Source organism: Coptis chinensis, chromosome 5, assembly GCF_015680905.1.
Source record: "Coptis chinensis isolate HL-2020 chromosome 5, ASM1568090v1, whole genome shotgun sequence".
NCBI lineage: Eukaryota > Viridiplantae > Streptophyta > Magnoliopsida > Ranunculales > Ranunculaceae > Coptis > Coptis chinensis.
Window position 1 is genome coordinate 78,186,504 of NC_141460.1, and position 24,753 is coordinate 78,211,256.

Consider the following 24,753-nt stretch of genomic DNA (forward strand, 5'->3'; position numbering starts at 1 on the left):
TCAAAATCACCCTTATTTGTAAAACTCGTTATCAATAAAATTTCCACTTAACTTAAAAAAACAAAAATTATGGTTCCATATGTTTTGGACATTTATTGTGTTGATTATGGAGTATAATTTGCATTCAATATATTGGTTTTCTCATCGATATTATTTATTGGGCATCTTTTTCAATATGTATTTTGAAGATGATATTTAGCTAGGGGTACAAGTCGCTTCACTTGTGTCAAAATTTCATTAGTAATAGGGGTAACTAATCACAATGACCAAATTATTAGATAGGCGTTGTTACCTTTGAATATTTAATAACCAATTTCCAATTCTAATTCACAATGCACACGAGTAATTAACCCAATTTCAATTTCATAAGGCCCTGTTTGGTACCATGTATAGCCCATCCTATTAATGGGTTAGGGTGCACTATTCATGTTATTCTGTTTGGTTCTTATATTTTGGCCCAAAGTCTGTAAACCGTATGCTATTAGTTGGTTGGCCCAACCCAAAAGTGCGGATATAGGTTTAAAGTAACAAAAAACCGATTGGGCTAACTAAATAATGTGATGTTTAAATTTGTTAATGTTATCTAAAATTGTCGTTTGGTTATGTACTTATGTAGCACATAATGCATGGAAATTGAACACATAATATGTTGAACCCATAATTACCCCTGGTTCAATTTTCGTAAACTTTATTAATAATTAACGTTTGGGCTAGGTATCTCATACTAATAAAAGAGGCGGTAATTTCCACATCTCTCCCAAAAGTTTGAGCCAATATATCTCTTAAGATCTTCAATAATTCACATTTCAAAAAAATTAAAACCAAAACAAATCCCGCATTTCTATTGGTCTATTCTCCACTAGGCGGATTACTCGTTCAAAACCTACACAAACTTTAAAGAAAATAAAAATTCAAATATCTGACATAATGGCGGTAGTTGTCAACATTACTAGAAATTAGGAAGAGATGATAGTTGCATTAGCTAGAATTGAGAATTCATACTCATAATATATACCAAGGTTTGGGCCATTTAGAGTGTCAATTTGGGTCACCGTTGATTTGGAAATTCTCCACTTGAAGCCACAACAACGTCGGTGTGAGGTTCATATGACCAATTAATCCACGAGAAAGTAATGTGATTGTGATAGCCACTGGAAATTCATGCAGTTTGTTTGAAACCAGTGGTAAAGTTTGGCCAGATTGGTTTGTTACTTTTTTGCAAGTCCGAATTTATGTTAGAAACGACAATGTAGTGCAAATTCTAACTGGTGATATTGCATGTTGAAGGTCAAGGAAGACTAGTTTGTGATCTTAATAGTCTTTTTAGATATGAGAACAATGGCGATTGATACGTGGACATCTCTTGGCTTGTTCTATTATAGTGCCTCCGTGTGGGCTTTAATGTTCACTATTTCCTATGATTCAGAAATAACCCAATTTCAATTTCATGAGTTTTAAAGTAATAAATAATTGTTGGGCTAACTAAGATGATATATATATATATAATTTTCCAAATATTCAGGGTTTAAATTTGTTAATGTTATCTAAAACCGTCATTTATATATGTAGCACATAATGTTGATTAAAAACTGAACACATAACATATGATATGTTAAACCTTATATAATTACCTTAGTTCAATTTTCTTAAACTTTATTAATAATTAACTTTTTGGCTAAGTGTCATATATATACTAATAAAAGATGATGGGGGTAATCACCACATCTATCAAGAGTTGGAGCCAAAATATCCCTTAAAAACATCACACTTCAAAATTTTCAAGACCAAAACAAATCCTACATTCCTATTGAAATGAATGAAATACCCTAAAATTTTCACACGCATACACCTATTGGTCCATTATCCACTACACGGATTACAACCCAATTTGACTTTCACCAAAACAAATCCTCGATTTTTATTGGTCTATTCACTCACTACACGAATTACAAACTCAATAAAACTTCCACACCCCATCACTATATAAACACAACTCACTCGAAACCACATAAACAACGAACAAACAAACTTCTAAAAAATAATAAAAAATAAAAAATCTCAAAATAATGGCCCACGTAGTTATAGTGGTGAAAAAGGTAGAGAAGGTATTTGGGCCTTGGGGTCTAACATTGTCAAATGGTACTCCTACATTCTTTTCGTACGGGCCTCCTTTTGGAGCTCGTATCCTCTCCCCCCCCCCTGGATCCACCCTAAGAACACTTATGTGGGTGCTAGGCCTGGTTGCAGTCGAACACGACACTTGTTTTTTCTCCCCCTCGTTTTATTTTCCAACTAACATCATGCACGTGTTATGCACGTACTAGCAATACATACGTTAAATCACGTAGTTTAATTGACACTGATTTGTTTTTCATTATAGTTCTGAAAGGAATATTCAGTACATGGAAGGTCAACTTATTGACTTGACATGGTTATGCATCAAAGTATAGTATTACTTGTTACAAACCTAAATTTAAATCAAATGATATTATGGTGTTTACAACCAAGAGACACTACTGAAATGAGAACCAATGTTTTACACTGCTTCATTTTACATAAGTGACGGATTACATTTTTCTCTACTCAAGAAATGTAATAATAGAAACAAAGAAATATTGATGAAACAAATAAATATGATGAATTAATATCCTTCCTTACATGGATTTTCTCTTCTTATGGAGTTTTCTTCACTTCAAATATATATGGTATGAAAGTCGGATGATTAGCACCAAAAACTGTATTATAAGCCCGTATAGACACTATATATTGGTTGATTATGTGTTTAATAAATGTAAATTAATTATATTTTTGTGATTTCGCAGGTTTCGGCAGTTGACGATAAATTTGTAGCAAAACTTGAGTTTTAGCATGAAAAAGTGTTTGAACGTAATGTCTTATATCTTTTCCCATTTGAAGCTCAAAAAGGCCAAACTAAAGCCCGTGGACTCAACACCGACCATTTCCGGTTCAAATGAAGACAACAGTGCAAAAAAAGTAGTGGAACTTCCGAATAGCATATCTCCTAATTCTGGATTTCGAATTCGGCACAAGAACTGTCAAAACGATCAGTGCGGCAAACTCTATATGAAGACGTGAAATTGTAAAAGTTAACATGGACCCACATAAACCCACCACATATCAAAGCACATAGCCCCCATCACTGATGTGGAATCTTCATTATCTTGTTCATAATTGGAGACAAGATGAGTGGAGATAAGAATGATGGAGAAAAGGCAAGTGGAAGGCAAAGTGGAACACTTATCCATTTGTTAAAGGGAATTGGAGTGAAGCACTCATGTTGGGTAATCATTCCATTCCATGAGATAAATGTAAAAAGCAAAGCAAAATTATTCATTCCAAGTTTTTAGTTTAGAAAACTTGTAAGTTGTTAATGGAGTCTTCTCCATTATAGGAATAAAAACTTATTCTGTCACACCCCGAATTTCGATAAAATTCAGGAAAAATATTATTTGTTCATGACTCTTCGATCTCCGAGATGTGACGCACTCTCCACTTCCAAAAAACCCATAAACAGTTTAAATATGCGGATAATTAAAAACCAATAAAAATTTTAAACTTAAACAAAAGTCATCTTCGTTACAAAAATTTACAAATGAAAATGCAAATAACCTTATCTCAACTGAAAATCTATATCACCTCAAAGGAAAACAAGGCCTATATTGAAATGCGACGTTAACGCAAACCACAAGCAGCAACCAATCTTCTTCAACACTAAACTTGTCAAGACTCATCAACTGTGTTCATTTAATGAACACACCCGATAAACAAACATGCAAATCGGGTCAGCATTATAAAAATGCTGGTGTGAGTAACCCTAAAATACAACATATATTTACACAATCTATAAGGCAGTTAGTTCCTCCACCGAGGCGCCTTAACTTCCAACAACTAATACGACATTCTTAACTACAATAAATAAGACAGATAGTTCCTCCAATCGACTTTTTAACTTCCTACTAACTAACCACTGACAAAACCATGCATAATAAAAATACATTTAGTTCCTTCACGAGGCGCCTTAAGTTCTAACCAAGCTAATAACCAGCCAAGCATATTCTATACTTACCTCATTTCATGCTTAATTATAGAGTGGGTCATCTCTGCACAAGTAATTAATTTGACCCACCCGTCTGCAAAACCATATACAATCATCTATCTAAAGATATATTATTAAACAACATATTACCATAATTATATTAATTAAGACTTTCTTTGTGTGTCCCTAAAATCACGTCGTATTTATGTCTTACCTAGTTTCCCTGACTACCACAATCGCTTTCCAACGCCGAACATGTACATCCACATGCCTCCCCTTACATAATGAACCACTCCGTGCGTGCATAACTACCCTGAGCGGGATGCCGCACACCAGGTAACCCTCAAACGAAAGCCATTATGTAAGTACTGCCACTATTCGGCAAAAAATATCGCGCATCTCGTTCAAATTTTGCGGACGGAATAATCAAGCCACCATTCGGCTACGATTGCCCAACACATGGGTCAATCAACATCTTATATATACACCCTACACAAGGGCCAATCATATCACATCGCGCTACCGGGGCAAATCACATGAGTTGTGGTAGTCGGGTTTTAGGATTTTCGTTCGTAATTTATTGGTGTCATACATTTATGATTCATAATAATTCCACTATAGAAATATCTCAATTAAGTCAACCACTTTATTGCACGTGTCAAATATTATTGCCACAATATTTAGAAATATCTCAATTATATCTCATAACCATTATTTTCATATATATTTGTACGTGCCAATATTTAGAAATTCAATTATATCTCATAACCACTTTCATTCTTTCGTGGGAAATATCCACAAATACTTGGGAAATATAGCAAATCTCTCATCCGGATAAAATAATAGAGGGTTTATACATTATTGCACTAAGCCACAATATTTAGAAATATCTCAATTATATCTCATAACCACTTTCATTCTTTCACGTGCCAATATATTATTGCACTAAGCCACAATTCCGTGGGAAATATCCACAAATACTCTACTATCATCTCACAGATAAAATAATGGAGGGTTTATACATTTATTTTTCCAAAACTAATGCCTTTAATATATATATTCCAACATATTATATAATGTCACAATATCAACGTCAAATCTTATTTAGATAATGACAACCAAATTTATACAAGCTTCCACAGTATTTTAGCATTATATTTGTCCACCCAGATACAACATAAAATGTAGCACAATTAAACAGTCCACAGTCACAATCAAATCCAAAAATATGAAGTCCATGAATTTAAGTCCGTATATAATTTAATACTCATAAAAACATATATATCAAATTCTTATTATCATAATTCCCCTCTAGTTACGTGCTAATATTTATATGCTTTACACACTACTTACGTCAAATCTTAATTAGATAAGTGACAAACAAAGTTATACAAATTTTTGACAACATTTTATTACTACATTTGTCCATATTCTTAAATATGTGAAAAACTGGAAAAAATCAACATTACACATTCAACGGTCAAAAGTCAAAGTCAACGGTCAACGTCAAAGTCAACACATCATTGTCAAAGTCAAAGTGTCGTTTCCATGTTTAACAGGTTCAGAGTCATAGCCATGGTTCATGGCTAAGGGCAATGTGCATGGCTCATGGGCTCATGACTAAGGTAATGGTTCGGACCTAATTGGCCAAGCTCAAACCTTAGAACCCAAAAGTCTAAAACCAACTTATTTATTCCACCTGACCCAATTGGGGACATAAGGACCAGCCCACATAACTTAGAAACCGGCCCAAAGAAAACTAATTGGAAAAGGCCCAAACAAAATTAAAATAAATGAATCCGGCCCAACCACTAAAATTAGATCTCGGCCCAGCAAGAAATAGAACCGGCCCAACATAAAAATAAAGTTTTGGCCCAACCGATTAGGCCCAAACCCAAGAGAGACCACCAGGTCATCTTCTTCAGTTGCTCCAGCAGCCTCCCACCAAATCGGCCACCGTCAAGCCTCCACACACCTCCTCCTTTTAACCCACCGATTTTTCTCCTTAAGAAAACCCCTACAACTTTAATAAAAGTCAAAAACCTATAAGCATTAAATCAAACTCTTCATCAACCTAGATATGTAAATCTTTGGCCGCCATTAATGGCTTTTACAAGAGCTCCCCCACTTCACAACACTCAGTCCCATCCCCTACAATCAATTCTCAGCCAACCAAGACAACTTCCAATTTAAATTGTATCGACCCTTCTCCACAGCTACCTCCAGTTGCTCAAGTCCGGCCACCAGCCACCAATTCAGTTTTACCAAAGTCTGACTTGAGTACGCATTGATTCCTAAATCAATTTGTAAGTGAAAACCTTAAATCTCGAGCTCACACCACATTACATAGTTAGTTTTCAGCAAGTAACATAGCCCCACAGGTAGTCTGACTGACACATATGTTGGATTACTAGATTCTCCTCCATATTCACATGGTATCTAGCACATGATCGAGCAGATAAATGACGTAACACTATAATGGCTACGGAGTAAGAGATAGTAACTTCGCGATTTGGAACAATGGACGGTTTGTTGCAGATAGCCGTGTAGGCGTGTAACAAGTTTTGCTAACAACTAAAAGTAACCCAAATCACAAGGACACGACATCCAAAGACCAACAAACAATATGTAAGTAACCAGTTTAACAACGGCATTAACAATAATAATAATGACCAAATAATATACAAAAAACATTGGACAGTGGAATTAGACCGTGAAATATAAAACTAATCTACTCACCTTAATCCCAAGCTCCACGAATTCTCCTAGTCCGAATCGTCGCGTTCCAACGCTCTAGAAATCCCGCTTCTATCTCTGCCTCCATTTTTATTATATTTTATTCTCTAAAAACCCTATTCTCTATAACAATGTGATTATATACTTGAGTTTGAAACCAAAGCCCAACACAGACTCGGGCCCAGAAACCAGGCCCACATATCTCAAATCCAATCCAATCAAATATTAAATAAATAATTAAATTAATAAATAAATAAATAAATAAATACGTATTTTAAATACGGACGTTACATCTTCTCTCTCAACCTGATTTTCTCTTTTGTTCTTATTCTTGTTGTTAGTTCATCCCTCCTAGGATCATGAGTTAAAACCTTCCCTTGTAGAGGGTTAATGATGCTTATGTGAGGAGAAGCTCAATTAATGGAGTCTTTCATTGCTTAGTTTTTCACAAGCTTGTTTTCAGCATAAACACCGAAATAGTTGATGTTGATAACAAGCTAGGACTTGTTAGGGTTTTCTAGAGATGGAATACCATATCAACTCTTCATACTAGTAGGTTTTCTTAGAGATAAGTTAAATCTACTAGGGATCAAACTCTAATCATTCTTGGGTAGTTATCTTTGCATGAGTGGATCAAACTCCTAATAATTATTATAATTTTTGTAATAAAGACTTTAGAAATTGTAGTTATCCTTACATGAGTGGAGTTAATTCTCCACATCTTTCTCTCTCAATTCTCTTGTAAGTAGTTGAAAGATAAATTACATTATTTGTAAGTTTAGAGAAATCAAAGTCAAGTGTAGTGTAAAAACATCAAATCAAACCCTTCTCTCATTTAAGTTATTTTATAAAGTATTAGAGTGAAGTTGTGAACAAGTGTTTCAATGTTATAAGACATGTGACGAACCCTTACTCAAAGCTGATTTCAACATGAATTGAGACTAATGTATTTAACATAAGTGTGAGTTTAGTAACATCCAATTTACTCTTATCACCGGAGAAGACCATTATGACACTACTCTACTACTTTGTGAAGTTTTAATATTGTAGTGAGTATACTTCAAAATAGTTTAGATTATAAGTTGAGATTCATCCTAAATTGTTTAAAGTTTGAGTGAGGGAGATATGAAAAAGAAAGGTAGACTCTTGTAGGATTAGAATGATTCTAAGCTATGAAAACTTGAAAGTTTTGATTGTTGTATGGAAATAAATTGAAAACATGAAAGGAAAATTAATTAAAACATTGAAATGAATAAATGAAATCAAGCAAATAAGATTGAAGATTAAAACAAATAACAAATAAACAACAAGATTGAAATGAAACAAATAACAATTAAATAACAATATTAAAATGAAATAAAACAACAAGAAAATAAAAACATGGATTGAAAAACAAGACAATAAATTAAACAAACCAAATGGTTTGGATCCTAAGACAATGGGTGGGTTCTCTCTCCCTTGGTTTTTGCTTATATACCCCTACTTTTGCCTTTTACAGATTTACCCTTCTCAATTACAAACTAGACACCTCACCTATTCACTTTTGCTTTTGCTTTTACTTTTTTGGTTTCTTCATGACCAAGGTAGGTTTAGAGAAAAAGTCTTCATAATTTGAGATAAGTGCCTCTATCTTTGGTCTTATGATTTGGTGACTTTGACTTTTTCAGCATTTTTCCATAGCAGCTACTGCTCTTCATAATAAGCGTGATTAAGGCTCATTTTGGTGTTAAGCCGCAGCTTTTATGATAAATGGTCTGAAATACTCCTTAACTTGAAAAGACAACAAAAGCTATGAGTTGCTTTTTTGTTAAAGCGTAAGAAAGACTGTAATGCATCAATATACGGGTAATAAAACCCACATTTGGGAGCTGATCACTTTGCTGACAGAGAATTACCACCAAGCACTGAAGAAACCAAGATACTCACAAATTTTCCGAGTAGTTGTGATGGTGGTGTTGGCAAGAGAGCCAAATCGGATGATGGTAAAAAAGATATAGTTTTGCTCCACACAATATCCCATGCTGCCTCTGGATGATCTCTACAAAACTGGAATGCCTCAAATCCACTTCCACGTGGCCAGCTGAACAGGTAGACAGTGTTGTATATGGTACCCCATAAATTCATCCCCAATATTATATCCCAAGCACTCGTCTTAGGGTACCTGTGTAACATATTGCAAACTTGTTAAGCTGGGGAGCATGAAAAAATATATGCATTGATGTATTAGATTATTGTGTTTCAAGAGAGTAATTCATTGCATAAAAATCAATTTGCTAATAATCTGCAACCCAAAGTTGGTAATTGTTTCTCATTGGCTAAAGCCTTGTAAATCAATCTTGAAATATAGGATTCCTGAATCATAAAAAATAGTCCCTAGCAAAGTTATTGAAAATTCTAGCATAACCTATTGGTACCTATAACATAAAAAATGATGGTGCCTATAACATCTATGTGGATTCTGGATTCTAACCATTTTCCATAACTTTGCTCGTATAAGTTATATGGAAAAACTCCATCTAAGGCCTAAGGCAACCTTAAGCCCACCGGTGTTATCATTTTATGCAATCTCTTCAAATTAATTTTAACCCGTTTTGGCTTCATTCTTCCATATTCTAGATAGAATCTTAAAACAAATATGATCATCATATTGAACAGTTAAATCTCTACTTAAGTTTTTACGTGTATGAATATGGTCAAACATAGAAATTTTTTATAAACACATACATATATTAATGGATATGTAAAATTCATACAAATACAATAAAAATTGGGAAAGCTATAATTAATGAAATAATAAAATATTATGAAGTATGTGATTATGCATCATATTAAGGGTAACCAATATTCACACCAAATTGAAAGAGAATAAATGCTTAAATTGTAAGTTTAATCTTTGTATAAGATTAGTGCAGCTATGGGCCTGCCTACCAAACTTTATCTAGGGAAAAATGTGGATATAGCAAAATGAGGAAATGAATAAAAATAGGAGAAGAAAGAAACAGACCTAGACTGAGGCAATTGCATTTTTACTATCCATGAGTTTTTTCTCCTAGTTATTTCCTCAAGTTGATCACCTTGCTTTCAATGGCATGCATTGAATAATGATTACTGAAATAAAACCGAGAGAACAACATGATACCACGGAAAATATAGATCACAACTCGACGACATGTTGATTGTCTACATTGCATTACTTCAAACGACCTGCAACATGTATAGATTACTTCAAACGACCTGCAACATGTATAGAGAGGTTGAATTAGATAGTTAACATTTTGCTGGTAATTGCTCGACTGAACCCAAATGGAACACACGTAGATCTTAGACGTACTGGCTAGGAGCTGAGGAGGGGCCTATTTCAATTCGGAATGACCGTATTAATAGAATGTCTAAACAATAATAAGCTTCAATAGCAAATCTCTCACAAAGTAGTACCTAAACCCAAACTTAATATTGATCGAGCATATCATATAGACTGCCAGGTACCAACCAAAATGGTCTTCCCTCATAGTTAATTAAGTGGATTCAAACCAACAATAATATCATGAAAGTGAGCCAGAGCTCTAGAATATTTATATTTTGTTCTATATCACATACTATCTCAGACCACAAGCAACGCTAATTATTGCATGTGTTTCTTACTTCTATCTTTAAAAATATATATTTCATCTTCTACTAAAAGCCATTCACACAAGTCATATATTTGCTAGATTGCCTTAAAATCGTCGCGACCATTCATCATCACAACCAGAAGGTACTTTTGGGATGTCATGTTTTTGGCTTCTGGTGGTCATAGTGTCATACCAATTCAATCTTCTTTTCAATCACATAAGATGTAACCTAGTTTATCAACATTATCATAAGGCATGGTTCAATCAAGGAAAAGATCAAACAGTGAGTCCACATGCACTACTACCGTGTAATGACATAGTCTTCGACTTGGAAAGAGCTATGCCAAAAAGAGAAAAGAGAAAAAACAAATCTATATTACTTCAGGTGCTTCATTCAGTTCAAAGGCGATTCATCAATTTTGTTGCAAAAACTATAATAGCTCATGTACGTGCAACACACATGCACTCTTGCTAGTGTAATGCAAAACATTCCAATTAGATTGACTAGCATCATGCACGTGCTACACACGTCCAAACAAAATGGATCCACCTGAAATCACGAAGTTATAATTGGCAAATAACGTATGCAACAAGAACAAGAACTGTCTAAAAAAACAGCAACAATAATCGAACGCTGAGCCGCCTAGTTCCTACACAGTTCAATTAGTACTTAGCAACACTTTTTTTTTTTTCTATCATTCAGATTCTGGAAAAAAAAAATATATATATCCAGTACATACATGGAAGGACAACATGAAAACAACTATTTCCCCGAACATAGAGCTGCTCAAAAACTTTATTCCACAGTAGCCACTAGATAGGTATATCCCTGGTGCAAGACTCAAGCACATCAACATCTAATAATTCTCTGTTTGCATGCTCCTTGATCCTCTCAAGCTCAGGTCTAAAATGTCTAACAAGACACTACATTAGCCAAGCTATAGCACCGCCTAATGCACAGATGGTGTGCCCCTCGATCAATTTGCTTAGTAACTTCTTGAACCATGTCAATTTCCTCAAGTTTTGCATTCTCGATCTTCAATTTTTCAATGATTATCCATGGCCATCATGTTCCCTCTTTTCTTTGCAAGGTGTGCACTGCCTACAGCTCAAAACACGAAGAAATACGGGTTAATTTCAACAATCATCACCATTTTTCATGTATCGGAGGTTTGTGTGATTACTGACTATTGATTAAATAACTAGACTTCAAACCAACAAAAATAATCTCTGAACCTGCAAATGCACAAAGTGCAAGCCCATGATTTACTACTTACAATATATTGAATATATCTTATATTACATCAGCATAAGTATTTTTCCTATTATTGTTTCCAGGTAATATGTACGAAGATACAAAGGCAAGCAAGATGATAGAACTAGTGTGGCAAGAGTTCGAAAATTCATAGTACAGAGCAATTCATTTGGGTTTTCTAGTTATGGAATAGTTATTTGAAAACAACTCTCAATCCTGGTGTTCAAGCACTTACTTGGAAAATAACTTGGAACATGTAACCCCAAGTACCAGCCATTTGACATACAGGGTCTTCATCCCGGGGAACTGAACTCTTTTCTAAGTTACATGTATTTGTACTTTCGTCGTGTGTTGGAGAACCATTCTGCATCTGAATCCATTTGGGCACCACTAACTTTATTGCGATATTTGTAGCATTCATACACATAGAGCAAATACCTAAGCTAGGAGCTAGGATGATAAAACGAAATAAACAATATACATGAGATATATAAACAACAGTAAAATTAAGCAGCAGGGAGTAATTTAAGGCAGTATATTCCAAGAAAATAATACTATGAGCACAGATTGGCAATTACATTCTAAGCATTTATTGTGTGTGTGTGTGTGTGTGTGTGTGTGTGTGTGTGTTTGGGGGGGGGGGGGAGAGGATTTAGATGGAAGCCAATGTGAAAATCCACCAGTCAAGATTGTATCGAAAATTACAAAACAATTAGAAATTTTATTTATAAGTATTCTTAAAGATGACATATACCATATAAAATATATTTGTTGAACTTCACATAATAATAAAATTGTGTTGTTCATAAGAGATTATAGGATTGAAACTAAAAAAGTGTGTTGCTCTCCAATTAACATGGACTTTATCAAAACAAATGTGAAGAGAGAGTTTTCTTATTAAGTGTAGAAGTAATAAATACCACCACCATCAACAACATTGGCAATTAGCAACATCAGAAGTAAAAAGAATGCAACAACTCGGTTAGCAGCCAAAAACTAAGTAGGGTGGATTTTTTTTTAGACATGGTTTTCAGGCGCACCTAATAGACAAAAAAGGTGATTCTTCTCATTGTCCTGTGCTATTCCATTTAAAACATCAATCTACTGGTATGCATGAATTTTTCCAATGTCCACATAGAGGCAACAGTCAATAGAGTATAAAATTTGATTTATTTTATGCGAAATTCTAATCATATTAGTTTAATGAAAGTTTTAAGAACTGCATGCTACTTACTCAGTTTCCAACTTGAAACAACCAGTGTAGTAAAGGCGTTAAAGCGCACCTAAGGCGTAACACCCTCTTGTGCCTTAGGCTAGGCGCTGGCGTGTAGCCTTTGATCGAAATGAGTGCATAGTAATAAAAAAATATATATATCAAATAAAAAATAAAATAAATATTAAATATGACATGAATTATCACTGATTTGCTTAGCCAAATTTTAAAATTAATTTTATGTGATTGTAAACATAAAACCATTGTAGTCATTTAAAAGAAAAATCTTAAACAATAAGTAAAGAGCAAAATAAAACTCGTATATCTCAATACAATCTAGCTCAACTTCAATAAACTAAAATAATTAACCGATAGAATTGAGTCAAATGAGTTCTTCATAAAATAGAACACGTGATTTAATTTTAGAATCCCGTAAAACTTCATTTAAAATTTAATCCATCTTTGTGTCTTCTCTTAATCCATACAACTTAACAAAAACTAGTCAAAATTAAGTTTAAAGTGTACTCCACAATGAAACTTACTAAATTTGTACAATTTCTTATATCATATAACAATTGGATCGGGTGTAAATGTGTCACGTATAGCAAAAATTGTAAAAAAAACGAAAAAACTGTAAAAGTTGATAAGGCGCGTGCCTTGTGCGCCTCGCGCCTCGACAAAAAGCGCAAAAAAGCACAAAAAACGCACGCCATATATTACCTATCGCGCCTTGGTCAAGGCGAGGCACTAAAAGTGTGTCCTTGCGCTTTAAGCGTGCCTAGGCACGCACCTTGACTACACTGGAAACAACTCAAAGAATAATAGACTTTGAAGAGAAAACCAATCATAACAAACCTTAGACTGGGTAGGAGAATCCATCCAAGTACAATTCCATCTTTAGGTGAAATTCTAGCAATGCAGCAAGTCTACACCATATAACAGAAAGGTGTCTTTAAAGACTAATTATCATATAGGAATAAAACATACTTAAATCGCCTATATAATATAACTCAAGGGCAAACCAATAGTGCAAGTTTTGAATTTGGAATAATGGATCATAAAGACAAAAATATAGTTATGCAGAAAACTAAAGTTGTGATCGACTCAATTAGTATATTTTTTGTTGCAGTAATAATGACTTTGTATGTAGAGTTGTAGATGTAAAACTCTCTAAGGTAAATTTAAAAGAGGACCAACAAAAGCAGTTGTGGCAGGATAAGATGGGGAAATTAGTGTGGGACTGAATATGAAAATTGTTATTGCCTATAATGTTTCTTCTTGTTCGTTTTCAAAATTCCAAGATGCTCTTAACTTTCAAACCTATGTAGAGATTAACAATAGCACGTAAAAATGGACGTCTTGAAATAAATGGTGGGTAAGTGAACGCATCCAATTAGAACAGTTATAAAAAATAGTAAAGCAACTGAACAATTAATGATTAAGCAATCAATTGTACACTTAAACAAATGAATGAATAAAAATAATAAAAATTTGAATAGTTGTAAATAACACCAAAACAATGATCAATTAAATCAATTAATTATTAAAAATAAAATGAAATCTCGCCATTGTATAGAAATGGAATCCTGAGAACAGTTAAAGACCGAATAGATAATAACCGAGTGTGAGCTGCCCATTTCCTACAGAGTTCAGTTAGTAACACTGATCGTTAGTGAATGGAGCACTAACAGTAGATAATTAATAAGAAAAAGAATGGGAAGAAAAACATTTCCAGCATATAGTTTAGCTAGTAGGACTTATTGTATTCACTGAGCTAGAGGCCAATAAATTAAAAGATGCATACCTCACAGACAAATGTTCGATCATATAATGCACTGCGTATCAGAAGTGGTTGGCACAAAGTTGTGATTTTAAAACATTTTCGGGGGTTTTATGTGTATGATTCTTGCACCTGTAATTAGCACGAGCAACAAGAACACCATTCAACTCCGTTATTTATTTGATCATTTGTGTAATTATAATTTTTTACTTACCCAAACATGTTTTCATTCATGGCCAACTCTATGTGCGCTAAAATTATAATCAAACAAATTATCATAAAAATAAGTAAAACAATGGAGTTGAATGACATACTTGTTGCTAATGCCAATGGTCAATAATCCAACTTTCGAAAGGTTTTATTTACATGTCATCCCTTGCTTCGTTTTTTTACTGAAAAGAATGCACAAACACATTTTAAAACTGGACATATTGAACAAAATTCATCAATGTAAGTGTACCAACAGATAACGTTTCAATCAATAATGCAGAACTCTATCACAGTATTGCAGATATTTATTGCTTTAATTAGTATGAAATACTATGAAAAAACATACCAATCAAAATAGTAGGACGCCCTACATCAAGTAAATTATTTTTTTTCTCTCGTAAATTTTTTATTTGTGTGATTTCGACACTTGATAGCAATTATTAAATTTGCAAATTTAGAAAATTGAATTGAGCTTCTAGTGTTGGAGATATTTGATATGAAAGTTGACGCACGACTATTGTTGATTGAGGTAGTTTTACATTTTTGATTTACATTACAATAACGCATCAAGGAAATTGTCTAATGACAATAAAACATGAAGGAAAATGTCGAAAAAATAATAATTCTGAGTTAGAGAGTTTCTTACTGCAATCAAATTCACCAAGTTTCTACAATCAAATACTGGCTATTAGAGCATATTGATAGAGATGGCGATGAGAGTTTGAAACTTCACCAGAGAGAGAGAGAAAGAGGGGAGGCGAAGAGAGACTGAATGGAGAGAGAGGAAAAATCGAGAAGCATATAGAAAATAGCGTTTATGCTCCTGTGCTAAACTGAGGAATTACGAAACTTCCACTTGTTGTTAAGCAGATTAATTTGATAGAGATAGAGATGGAGATGAGAGTTGGAAAAGAGTGGTGACGAATAGAGAAAGAGGAAAAACTGACAAGTGTATAGAATTTTCTCTTAGGTGCAAAAGGACGAAAGTGCCCCTGTTGTTTAGATGCAAAAAGTTGAAAAATGTCCCTGTGACGTACGTGAAAATTACTGTTCATCGACCCCCATATTTATTTTTCTAATATATTTACACTATACTATATCTATACGATAGTTGGGTCTTCCGGAATACCCTTCCCAATATTGAGTAGGCAATTTAAGATCTATTTATTTACTTAATTTAGAAACACCTCCCTCACTAAATTTAGAATAAACACTATTTTTATTAATATAATTTGAACAAGGTCCCTTTTATTAATAATTTAGAAACACCTCCCTCACTAAATTTAGAATAAACACCACTTTTATTAATATAATTTGAACAAGGTCCATTTTTATTAATAATTTATAAATACCTCCCTCACTAAATTTAGAATAAACACCACTTTTATTAATATAATTTGAACAAGGTCATTTTTTTATTAATAATTTAGAAACACCTATCTAATGTCACTTAAATTAAATAATTACCCCCATTTCTCATATTGAAATTAAAACAAACCCTATTTTATTATTGATAATTTAAAAAACCTCTCTAATATCATTTAAATAATATAATTATCTCCCATTTTGTTTAAAAAAAATAAATAGATCAATCTCTCCTATATAATTACAATTACCATTTATAATTAAGTTCCAAAAAATCATGATAACTATCGATATCGAGAGACGGGTTTTAAGACTTAAAAAACCGATGCGCATCAAAGTTTGCATACTTATATGACAAAATCTATAGTACGCAGGTTTATGGGTACGCATGCCATCTTGGGCCTCCACCAGTAAAAGGTGAGGGTGTATTGCATGGTAAGGTACTGGATCTAGGTTTTCTTAGCCCTGCGTACCGGCAGGGCCAGCGCATGCTAGAAATGTTATACGTACTTTTATACTTTTATAATACAGGGAGTAACTCTCAAGGACAAAAAAACCGAAAAAGTAACTCTCAAGAACACATTTTTATTTTTGTAACTCTCAAGGACCGGGTAGATGAAAGGTCAAGTATACCCTTGACTCGAAATAAAAAACAAATCGGATAGATGAAATGTCAAGTATACCCTTGACGCGAAATAATTAACGGCTCGGGCCAGACGAAACGACCTGGTGTATTTAGTATGAACATTGAATGTTCACAATCATTGGATATGAATATTGATTGGGTATGAACATTCAATGTTCACAGTCCTTGGATATGAACATTCGATATTCATAGTGAACATTCAATGTTCATAGTCCTTTGGGTATGAACATTCAATGTTCACAGTCCTTGGGTATGAATATTGATTGGGTATGAACATTCAATGTTCATAGTCTTTTAGGTATGGCATTCGATGTTCATAGGTCCTGGGTATGAACATTCGATGTTCATACATCAATATATCATATAAGGTACATTCACTTTATTTGGATATGAACAATCATTGTTCATACATTACAGGAAGGTATGAACACTCATTGTTCATAGTAAAATGACGTAAAAATGGTAAAATTGGAAAATATTTATTTTAAATCGAGGGTCATTTGTTCTCGGGGTTATTTTCAACGAAAGGGTATAACCAAGATTTAACAAAAATAAAATGGCCGGGCCAACTTATTTTGTCCTTGAGAGTTACTAAATTTGAAATCGTGGGTCTGTGAGTTACTAATTGCTAGAATTTGTCCGTGTGAATTACTCACCAAAAACTATGTCTTTTAGACTTCATTTTCTCTAAAATTGGGTTTTAGGCCCAATTTATTGTTTATAATAAGATAGTAAGATATGCAAACTTGTGGACTGAAACGTCAGTCTCGTATCAATATCATCTCCACATACTCTCACATGCGTCATCAATTTTAACCCAATAAGGCAATGCCAACGCAGCGCAAACATTATCCTATTCGGATATTCCCACCCACCAGCGAAAACATAAAGTTACGCAATCGTAAATTTACCAAACCACCCTTAAAATCTCTAAACAATCAAGGACAATAATTAAATAATGTTCTTCGTTAAGGACTCCTTATTTGTTTCATCTTCTTCTTATTCTCAACTTGGTCTCTTTCCCGGGAAAAAAAAATCCCCACCCCTTAAAACTCAACATTAAATCAATTTCGAGTTGCCAACTATTTATCGACGAACTCTATTGCTGTGTAATTCTGTGTAAGTTGGGAGACTTTTTACGTTTACTTATTAGTAATTGCTTTATTAAAAGGAATTATTTTAGTCCGTGGAAATAAACTGTTTATTTGTTGCTAATTGGTATTATTACAGGGGTATGGAACGTAATTGGAGGCTAAAGGAGGTTTTTTTATTATGGATGCTAGTAGGTTGTGGAGCAAGAGGTAATGCTACATTGCTTCCTTTGCATATTCATGCTTAGTGTTCATGTTCATGTTCATGTTCATGTCATTGTTATTGTTATAATGTAGTTTTGGTTAGAACCACTTAGTTCTAAAAGCCCGAGTTGATTGAAAGGCGTGAAGTCGTAAAATGTTTAGTTAGGGAAAGATGGTCTAATAAGGGGCAACCTAAAACACACACATATTATAGCATTGACTTTGCTTCTACTTTGAGGAGCAAGCTTGCTTTGGGAAATTTGTTGGTGTACTCAAGTGGGCAGTGTGAAGATCTTACGTTCACATCTTCACTTGGTTTTTAGTATCATGAGAGCTGGAGAAGTCCATTAGTTAATGAGATAAGTGGGTTTGAAATGATTGTGCTACCGAAGTTGTAAAGCTACTTCAAAGCATACATGATTTTGTCAAAAAAACTTGATACACTCTAGAAAGGGTCTTTATAATTATATTTTGTCACATAATTATAATTAATAATGCAGGTGCTGACTAGCAAAGTCGGTAAAACCTGTGGGTGATGATACCAGAGGTCTGGGGCTCAAACCCCGCCAATATCAAAGAGTTACTGATCTCGTTTAAAACAGGCTTGCCAATCAAAAATAAAAATAATAAATAATAATTATAATTTAGTTGGTTGCCTCTGAACTTTTGTTATGCTGCACAGATTTTAGGCTTAGTTTTTTCTGCTAACAGTATTAACTTTTTGCTATTTTTGTCTTTTTTGCGAATCGATAGAGCTTAAAGTCAAACACAATGCTTGTGAGCTTAAACTCAATGACAATGCTGCTGCTTACAATCACACTCTTGCGACGACACTTGTGCAGTTTGCTTCTGCGGTAAGTCCCCTTATTGAATTTTCTGTTATTTTTTCCTGAAGTTCCAAACCCGAGTGCAGAAGTATTTGGTTGGAAAAAGGAGAGGAGAGGCTTGATTATCTTACTGCCCCTTGACATTGCAATGGATATGTTAGTTGGGACTCGGGTATTAGGTCTTAGTGTCTTAACAGGATGCTTATCCTGCAGTTGATGACTGGAGACATGGTGCTGCATCTTGCAGGTTTACATGTCAGATTTGACAGAATTGTTTACTTGGACGTGCTCTAGATGCGATGGTTTGACAAAGGTAACCAGACATATTTTTCATTTTACTTTGTCAGGTTGATTCATTACTAATATTATTATTAGTGGTGCTATTGTAATGTTATTATACTATTTTAGATGTAAAGTGCTCAATGAATTAAATATGTAGAGTTGAGTTCCCCTTCCTGAATATTTAAACGGTTATAAACTTGTCTGTCTTGAAACAGGGGTTTGAAATGCTAGAGCTGATTGTTGATGTCCAACACTGCCTACAGGTTTTTCCCTCTATTTCTTTTGGCTTGTTCTTATTTTATTATAATTCATCCATTCTCTAAGTAAGTCATGATGAGATTCGGGTACATAATTCTTAGTAGGTCGACCTTTATAAACTTGGTAGACATACATCATTAGGGTATTCAAATGCGTGCTTTGATGCGTGTGTGTGGGGGGGAATTTGTGATGCATTTTAGTCTGAAAATACATTTGGTGTCCTTATGTCATATATGATAAGCATGCACAGTAATATATTTATTTAATTATTAATCATTCTCCAAACCTCTCATGCAATTGCATTACTTTTATACAGGCATTTGTGGGTGTTGCAGAAGATCTAAATGCCATCGTTGTTGCCTTTAGGGGTACTCAAGAACACAGGTATTTGACTGGCTTGTTTATCAGAATAAGAATAGGACATATTTTATTTTTATTTTTTAGAACACACGGGACTTACACACTTCATGTTTTATTAAGAAATCATCTGTGTTCGACGCGCAAACACTTGTGTCGCATACAGACAATACTCGATTGCAAAGGAGTTTAGGTTAGATTATTTAAAAGAAGAATAAAAAGAAACGAGGATGAAGAAAGAAGACACAAGAAACAAGCAGAGAGATGGGAAAATTCTCATTCCTTCGAAAGAAGAGAGAAGAACACAGGCGAAGGAGAGAAATGTAATTCTCACCGTCTAATTGGTTACCGATGGACACTTGTCTGAGTAATGTTAAGGGTTAATGAAAAGAAAACTATGATAAACATGTCTTAAGAACAGATATCATATGTTGAAATGGATACAGTAAGGGTTGGGATCAGCTGGTTTAAACACAGAGTATTAATAAGGCTGTGTCCTTGTATCCAAGCGCTTTCAAGATGTTGTGTCAGACACTTTGTAACCGTGTTGGATACTGACACTTGTATCTGTGTCAATGTCATTTAGATTAGAACTACTTCCTTAGCACACCCTATTTATTTTCAACTATTAGGTTAGGTAGCTAAATGTTTTCTTAATTTGTTTTGTTTTGTATTTTAAGTAAGACTTTTCTTAGGATAATTAATGAATGAATTGTGGTGCACTTACATTTTGCTCGATAACAGTTGTGTGCATGTCTAACACAATAACACATGTTTTATATGGTACTTTTTGAATTCACAATACTCTATAATTATAAACAATCAGCATCCCTATGTGAAAATCATAAGTTATTTAGTTAAAGTTATATTTGGTATTAATCACGCATTCACGCCTTTGTTCCTTTCTGTAAACTACAAGTTCTAAAAAGAGAAGTAATTTTGACTAGGTACTTAGTACCTAAATTCTATGTAGTTTCTGGTCGTTAGGCTATAGTTATTGATTTACTTTGTTGAAGCTGGAATAGGACTATGACATTATAATATTGTATCACTTGTGGATCTCGGTTTTTTTTTCCTCATGATCCTTGTATTTCTATGTGTTAATTGCAAACTCCTGTATTTTATATGTATTAACTGCATTTGTACAGCATTCAGAATTGGATTGAGGACTTATTCTGGAAACAACTTGATTTAAACTACCCAGGCATGCCTGATGCTATGGTATGTAAGCAAACCGAATTGTTGTGCACTAATGTCCAATCTTCTTCTAAGTGAACAGAATAAAACTGTTTGTTATTGTTGCTGTTGTTGTGGTTTCAGGTGCACGAGGGGTTTTACTATGCATACCATAACACAACAGTACGGCCTGGGGTTTTCAATGCTGTTAAGAGGGGAAAGATTCTTTATGGGGACATCCCTGTTATGGTGACAGGTCATTCAATGGGAGGGGCCATGGCAGCCTTTTGCGCACTTGATCTTGCTGTAAAGAACTCTTCTTTTCATTCTTCAAATATATTTCCATATTTTGGTCGACTCCATTAGCTTAAATATCTTGGAATGCTAAACCACATACATATTTATGAACTGTCTTTGTGTGTATCTTGTTGAAGGCGTGGAAAACTTTTCTAGTCACGATAAATTCTTTATTCATAAATTAGGGGATTAGTTGTTTATGATTTTGAAAAGTATTTCATTGTTAGTCCTTTGTATTTGAGACTTGGAAGCAAAGGACATTACTTTTGCTTTCCGTTCTTCCAATATATAGGATTCACAATCTACTTTCTTTTTGTGATCCGATAGCTCTCTTTTGAGCTGATTTTTTTATCTTTCCCGTGGGACTCTAAAAGTTGTATCTATGAATGTCGTAATTTTTTTTCCGTCATCATTCTGTATAAAATAACTGTTACACTTTCTGCGTTACTTAATGATGAATTTGGTTATTTTCAGGTGAATCATGCAGTAGAAAATGTTCAGGTTATGACATTTGGACAGCCCCGTATTGGAAATGCAGTTTTTTCATCTTATTTCAGTGAACATGTGCCCAATGCAATACGAGTCACGCATGAGCATGATATGGTTCCCCATTTACCTCCATACTACACTTATTTCCCTCAGAAGACTTATCACCACTTCCCAAGAGAGGTAATATTTCGCTTTTGGCAAACAATTGATATAATTTTTCCCAGAAAGCAGTGTATATTTTCTTGTAAAAAATGTTAGCCCTACTGATACAAGTATAAAAATGCTAGACCTATGTTGGATTATACAAATGTTGGTTATGAACCAATATTCTTCTCCGCTATTGCAGGTATGGTTATACAACGTTGGATTGGGAAGTCTTGTGTACACAGTTGAGAAGGTCTGTGACGATTCTGGTGAAGACCCATGCTGTAGCAGGTACATATCTTTCTTTCCACACAATCATTTTAGCAACCTGCCCTTTTTCTTACTAAGTCTTTCGCAGGTCTGTGAAAGGAAACAGCATTTCCGACCATTTGAAATATTTCGGCGTTGAACTTTGTGCTGATACCTGGGGTTCATGCAGAATTGTGATGAGTCCTCAAATTTCAAATAACGGTTCCACTGATCTCAACGGAAACTTGGTCTTGTCTAGAGATCCTACCATTCCAGCTTTAAAACTAAACACCCAAACAAATGGTCAAAGTATCTCCATAATGTAAATTTGTAAATTCATTTGGTTGGAGATAGGTGCCAGAGCGTTGCAAAAAAAAAAAAAATAAAAATCGTGAAACTGTATAGAGAATTGACAGCAGAATTTTCAATGTTTTATTGGAAAATTTAGCTGGGAAGTGGGCTGTATATTAAATTATTAATTAATTTCATGTACATATATATTCCCCGTCAATGTAACAATACTTTTGAACTGATTCGAATTCCAAGTGTAATTGTGTAAGATTCTTCGTTTTCTTTGTTTTTGTGTACATGCATACATTCTATGAAGTTTTGTGTGTTTGAAACTTACGGCATTATTTGTCGGGACTTACACCTGTGAGTCGTGACTGGAGTTCCGAGGTCAAAGTAATTTGACTTGTCAAGGTGCGGTGCGTCATGTAATGACACTTAAAAGTATAAATCCATAACTTTTATGCTGAATTAGCTATTTGGCCCGGACTAGGGCCGGACTTGCTACATAGATAGCTAATTACTCAAAAGCTTAAAGTCCATTTGAATAAATAATATATGTATATTGATAGCTAATAATTCACTACATATTTTGTTTGAAGGGTTTATGTTTTTCTATTTTTTTTAAGAGATTGCAATCAAAATACTATACACACACAATACTTGTATAGATAAAAAAAATTATGATTAAGTTAACATTTTCTTGAAAATTGGAGGTTCTTTAAATATGTATGATGAACATGAATAATTGCTAAAATGAACCAAAATTATGCATAACCACTCTTAAGTTGTTTGAAATGACCATGAATTGACCCTTCCTCAACGATAAGCACTACTGTCTTTTTATCGTGGTCCAGCATTTTATATCCTCTCCTTTTGTGATTTCCGTCTTAATCAAGCAATTAATCACGGATGGTAAAACTGTAAAATATATGACTATCATTTTAATAAAAGTGTGATCAGACTTTGTACATTTTAGTAGCAAAAAAAGTACCTCCTTTGTCCTTGATAAAGGAGACTTCAAATGATGAGGAATAGCAACTGAAGTCCTTACATATAACCAAATCCCGGTAAGATTACAATAAAAATTAGGTGTCAAAATAGAAATGTCCAAATTGCATCAACATGTACCTACTAACCTGTAAAGTCTTGAATTATTATTAAGGGTATTTTTGTAATTTCGTATCAAATATAGGGTCGTTATGTAGATTGGTCGTCGGGTTTATATTTCAAACGTACGTAACTTAAAGAAACTTAACTCCGACTCCTAAGCCACGTTAGATAAGCAAATCTTATACGAAAATTTGACAAAAAATGTCGGTTAAGCGGTTTTTCAAGGCGTTCGTTCGACACGAAGTTAACGCCTTTACACGCATGAGTGGGTTATTGTTATAGCCTGTGGTGAGATAGAATATAGAAGATTAAATTTAGCGGGATAGGCCGGAAAAATAATTACGATGCGACGTCAAATGAGTTAGTGGTTAGGAGTATTAGGATCTTAAGCTTAATTGGAATATATTGGGCTTGGGCCTAAATATATCGGCCCAAATAGAACGAAATCGCGAAACAGGAAAAACCAAAAATCGGCCCAAACCAAAATCGTACCCAACTTCTTCTTCTTCCCCAATTTCGCACCTCTTAAACCCTAGGAGAGAGAAACCCCAAATCGCCCAAATCCAATCGATTCAAACCAAAAATTTAAACACCCAAACCTTAGAAACCGTGAATTTGAGTGTGGAGATGCAAAAACTCTTGGAACTTCGTCGGATCGCAGAGAAAGGTGAGTGCGATTCCATCTCAATTAGATAATTAGATTTAAATTTAGATGGAATTGGATATATTGATGAAAACTAAGTGAATTGGGGGGGTGTATTGATTGTAACTGATTGTATTGGGGGTGTTGAAAGTCAGCAGTAGCAGTTGGAAGAGCTGGAGTGGAGTGAAATAGAGGTGGAGTCGAAAACTAAGGAGGGATCTTGCTGACTTGGTAAATTTTTTGGTTATTCACTCCAATTTCGAGCAATTCATGTCGATTTATAACTGTTAATGTGAATTTCGAGCAATTCATGTCGATTTATAACTGTTAATGTGAAGTTCGAGAGATTCATATCGATTTATAACTGTTAATGTGAATTTCGAGAGATTCATGTCGATTTATAACTGTTAATGTGAATTTCGAGAGATTTAATATGAATCGAAGGGCGTGGGATTGGTTGTA

The 24,753-nt window shown here is 34.2% G+C and overlaps 1 protein-coding gene and 1 long non-coding RNA gene across 7 annotated transcripts; one reads left to right on the plus strand and one right to left on the minus strand.

Moving 5' to 3' along the window:
* Window positions 1-10,996: 10,996 nt before the first annotated feature.
* LOC147499063 (uncharacterized) lies at window positions 10,997-15,754 on the minus strand. 5 transcript variants are annotated; one of them, XR_015195686.1, is made up of 6 exons: window positions 15,509-15,754; window positions 14,967-15,044; window positions 14,677-14,784; window positions 13,728-13,798; window positions 11,895-12,109; window positions 10,997-11,506 (listed from the first exon to the last, which is right to left on the minus strand). It is a non-coding gene; the product is annotated as an uncharacterized LOC147499063 (long non-coding RNA). The 5 variants fall into 5 exon arrangements; XR_015195688.1 differs by having other exon boundaries at window positions 10,997-11,512; XR_015195690.1 differs by having other exon boundaries at window positions 11,895-12,029; window positions 13,728-14,512.
* Window positions 15,755-17,794: 2,040 nt separating this feature from the next.
* LOC147499064 (alpha/beta-Hydrolases superfamily protein) lies at window positions 17,795-22,806 on the plus strand. Of its 2 annotated transcripts, none has more exons than XM_086560870.1 (11): window positions 17,795-17,982; window positions 18,104-18,174; window positions 18,922-19,022; window positions 19,243-19,308; window positions 19,493-19,540; window positions 19,852-19,919; window positions 21,041-21,113; window positions 21,213-21,374; window positions 21,840-22,034; window positions 22,201-22,289; window positions 22,357-22,806. In XM_086560870.1, the coding sequence occupies exons 2-11, from the start codon at window positions 18,108-18,110 to the stop codon at window positions 22,571-22,573; spliced, it is 1,086 nt and encodes a 361-aa protein (XP_086416996.1). In that variant the 5' UTR covers window positions 17,795-17,982; window positions 18,104-18,107; the 3' UTR covers window positions 22,574-22,806. The 2 variants fall into 2 exon arrangements, with proteins under 2 accessions (XP_086416996.1, XP_086416997.1); XM_086560871.1 differs by having other exon boundaries at window positions 17,827-17,982; window positions 19,209-19,308.
* The last annotated feature ends 1,947 nt before the right edge of the window (window positions 22,807-24,753 follow it).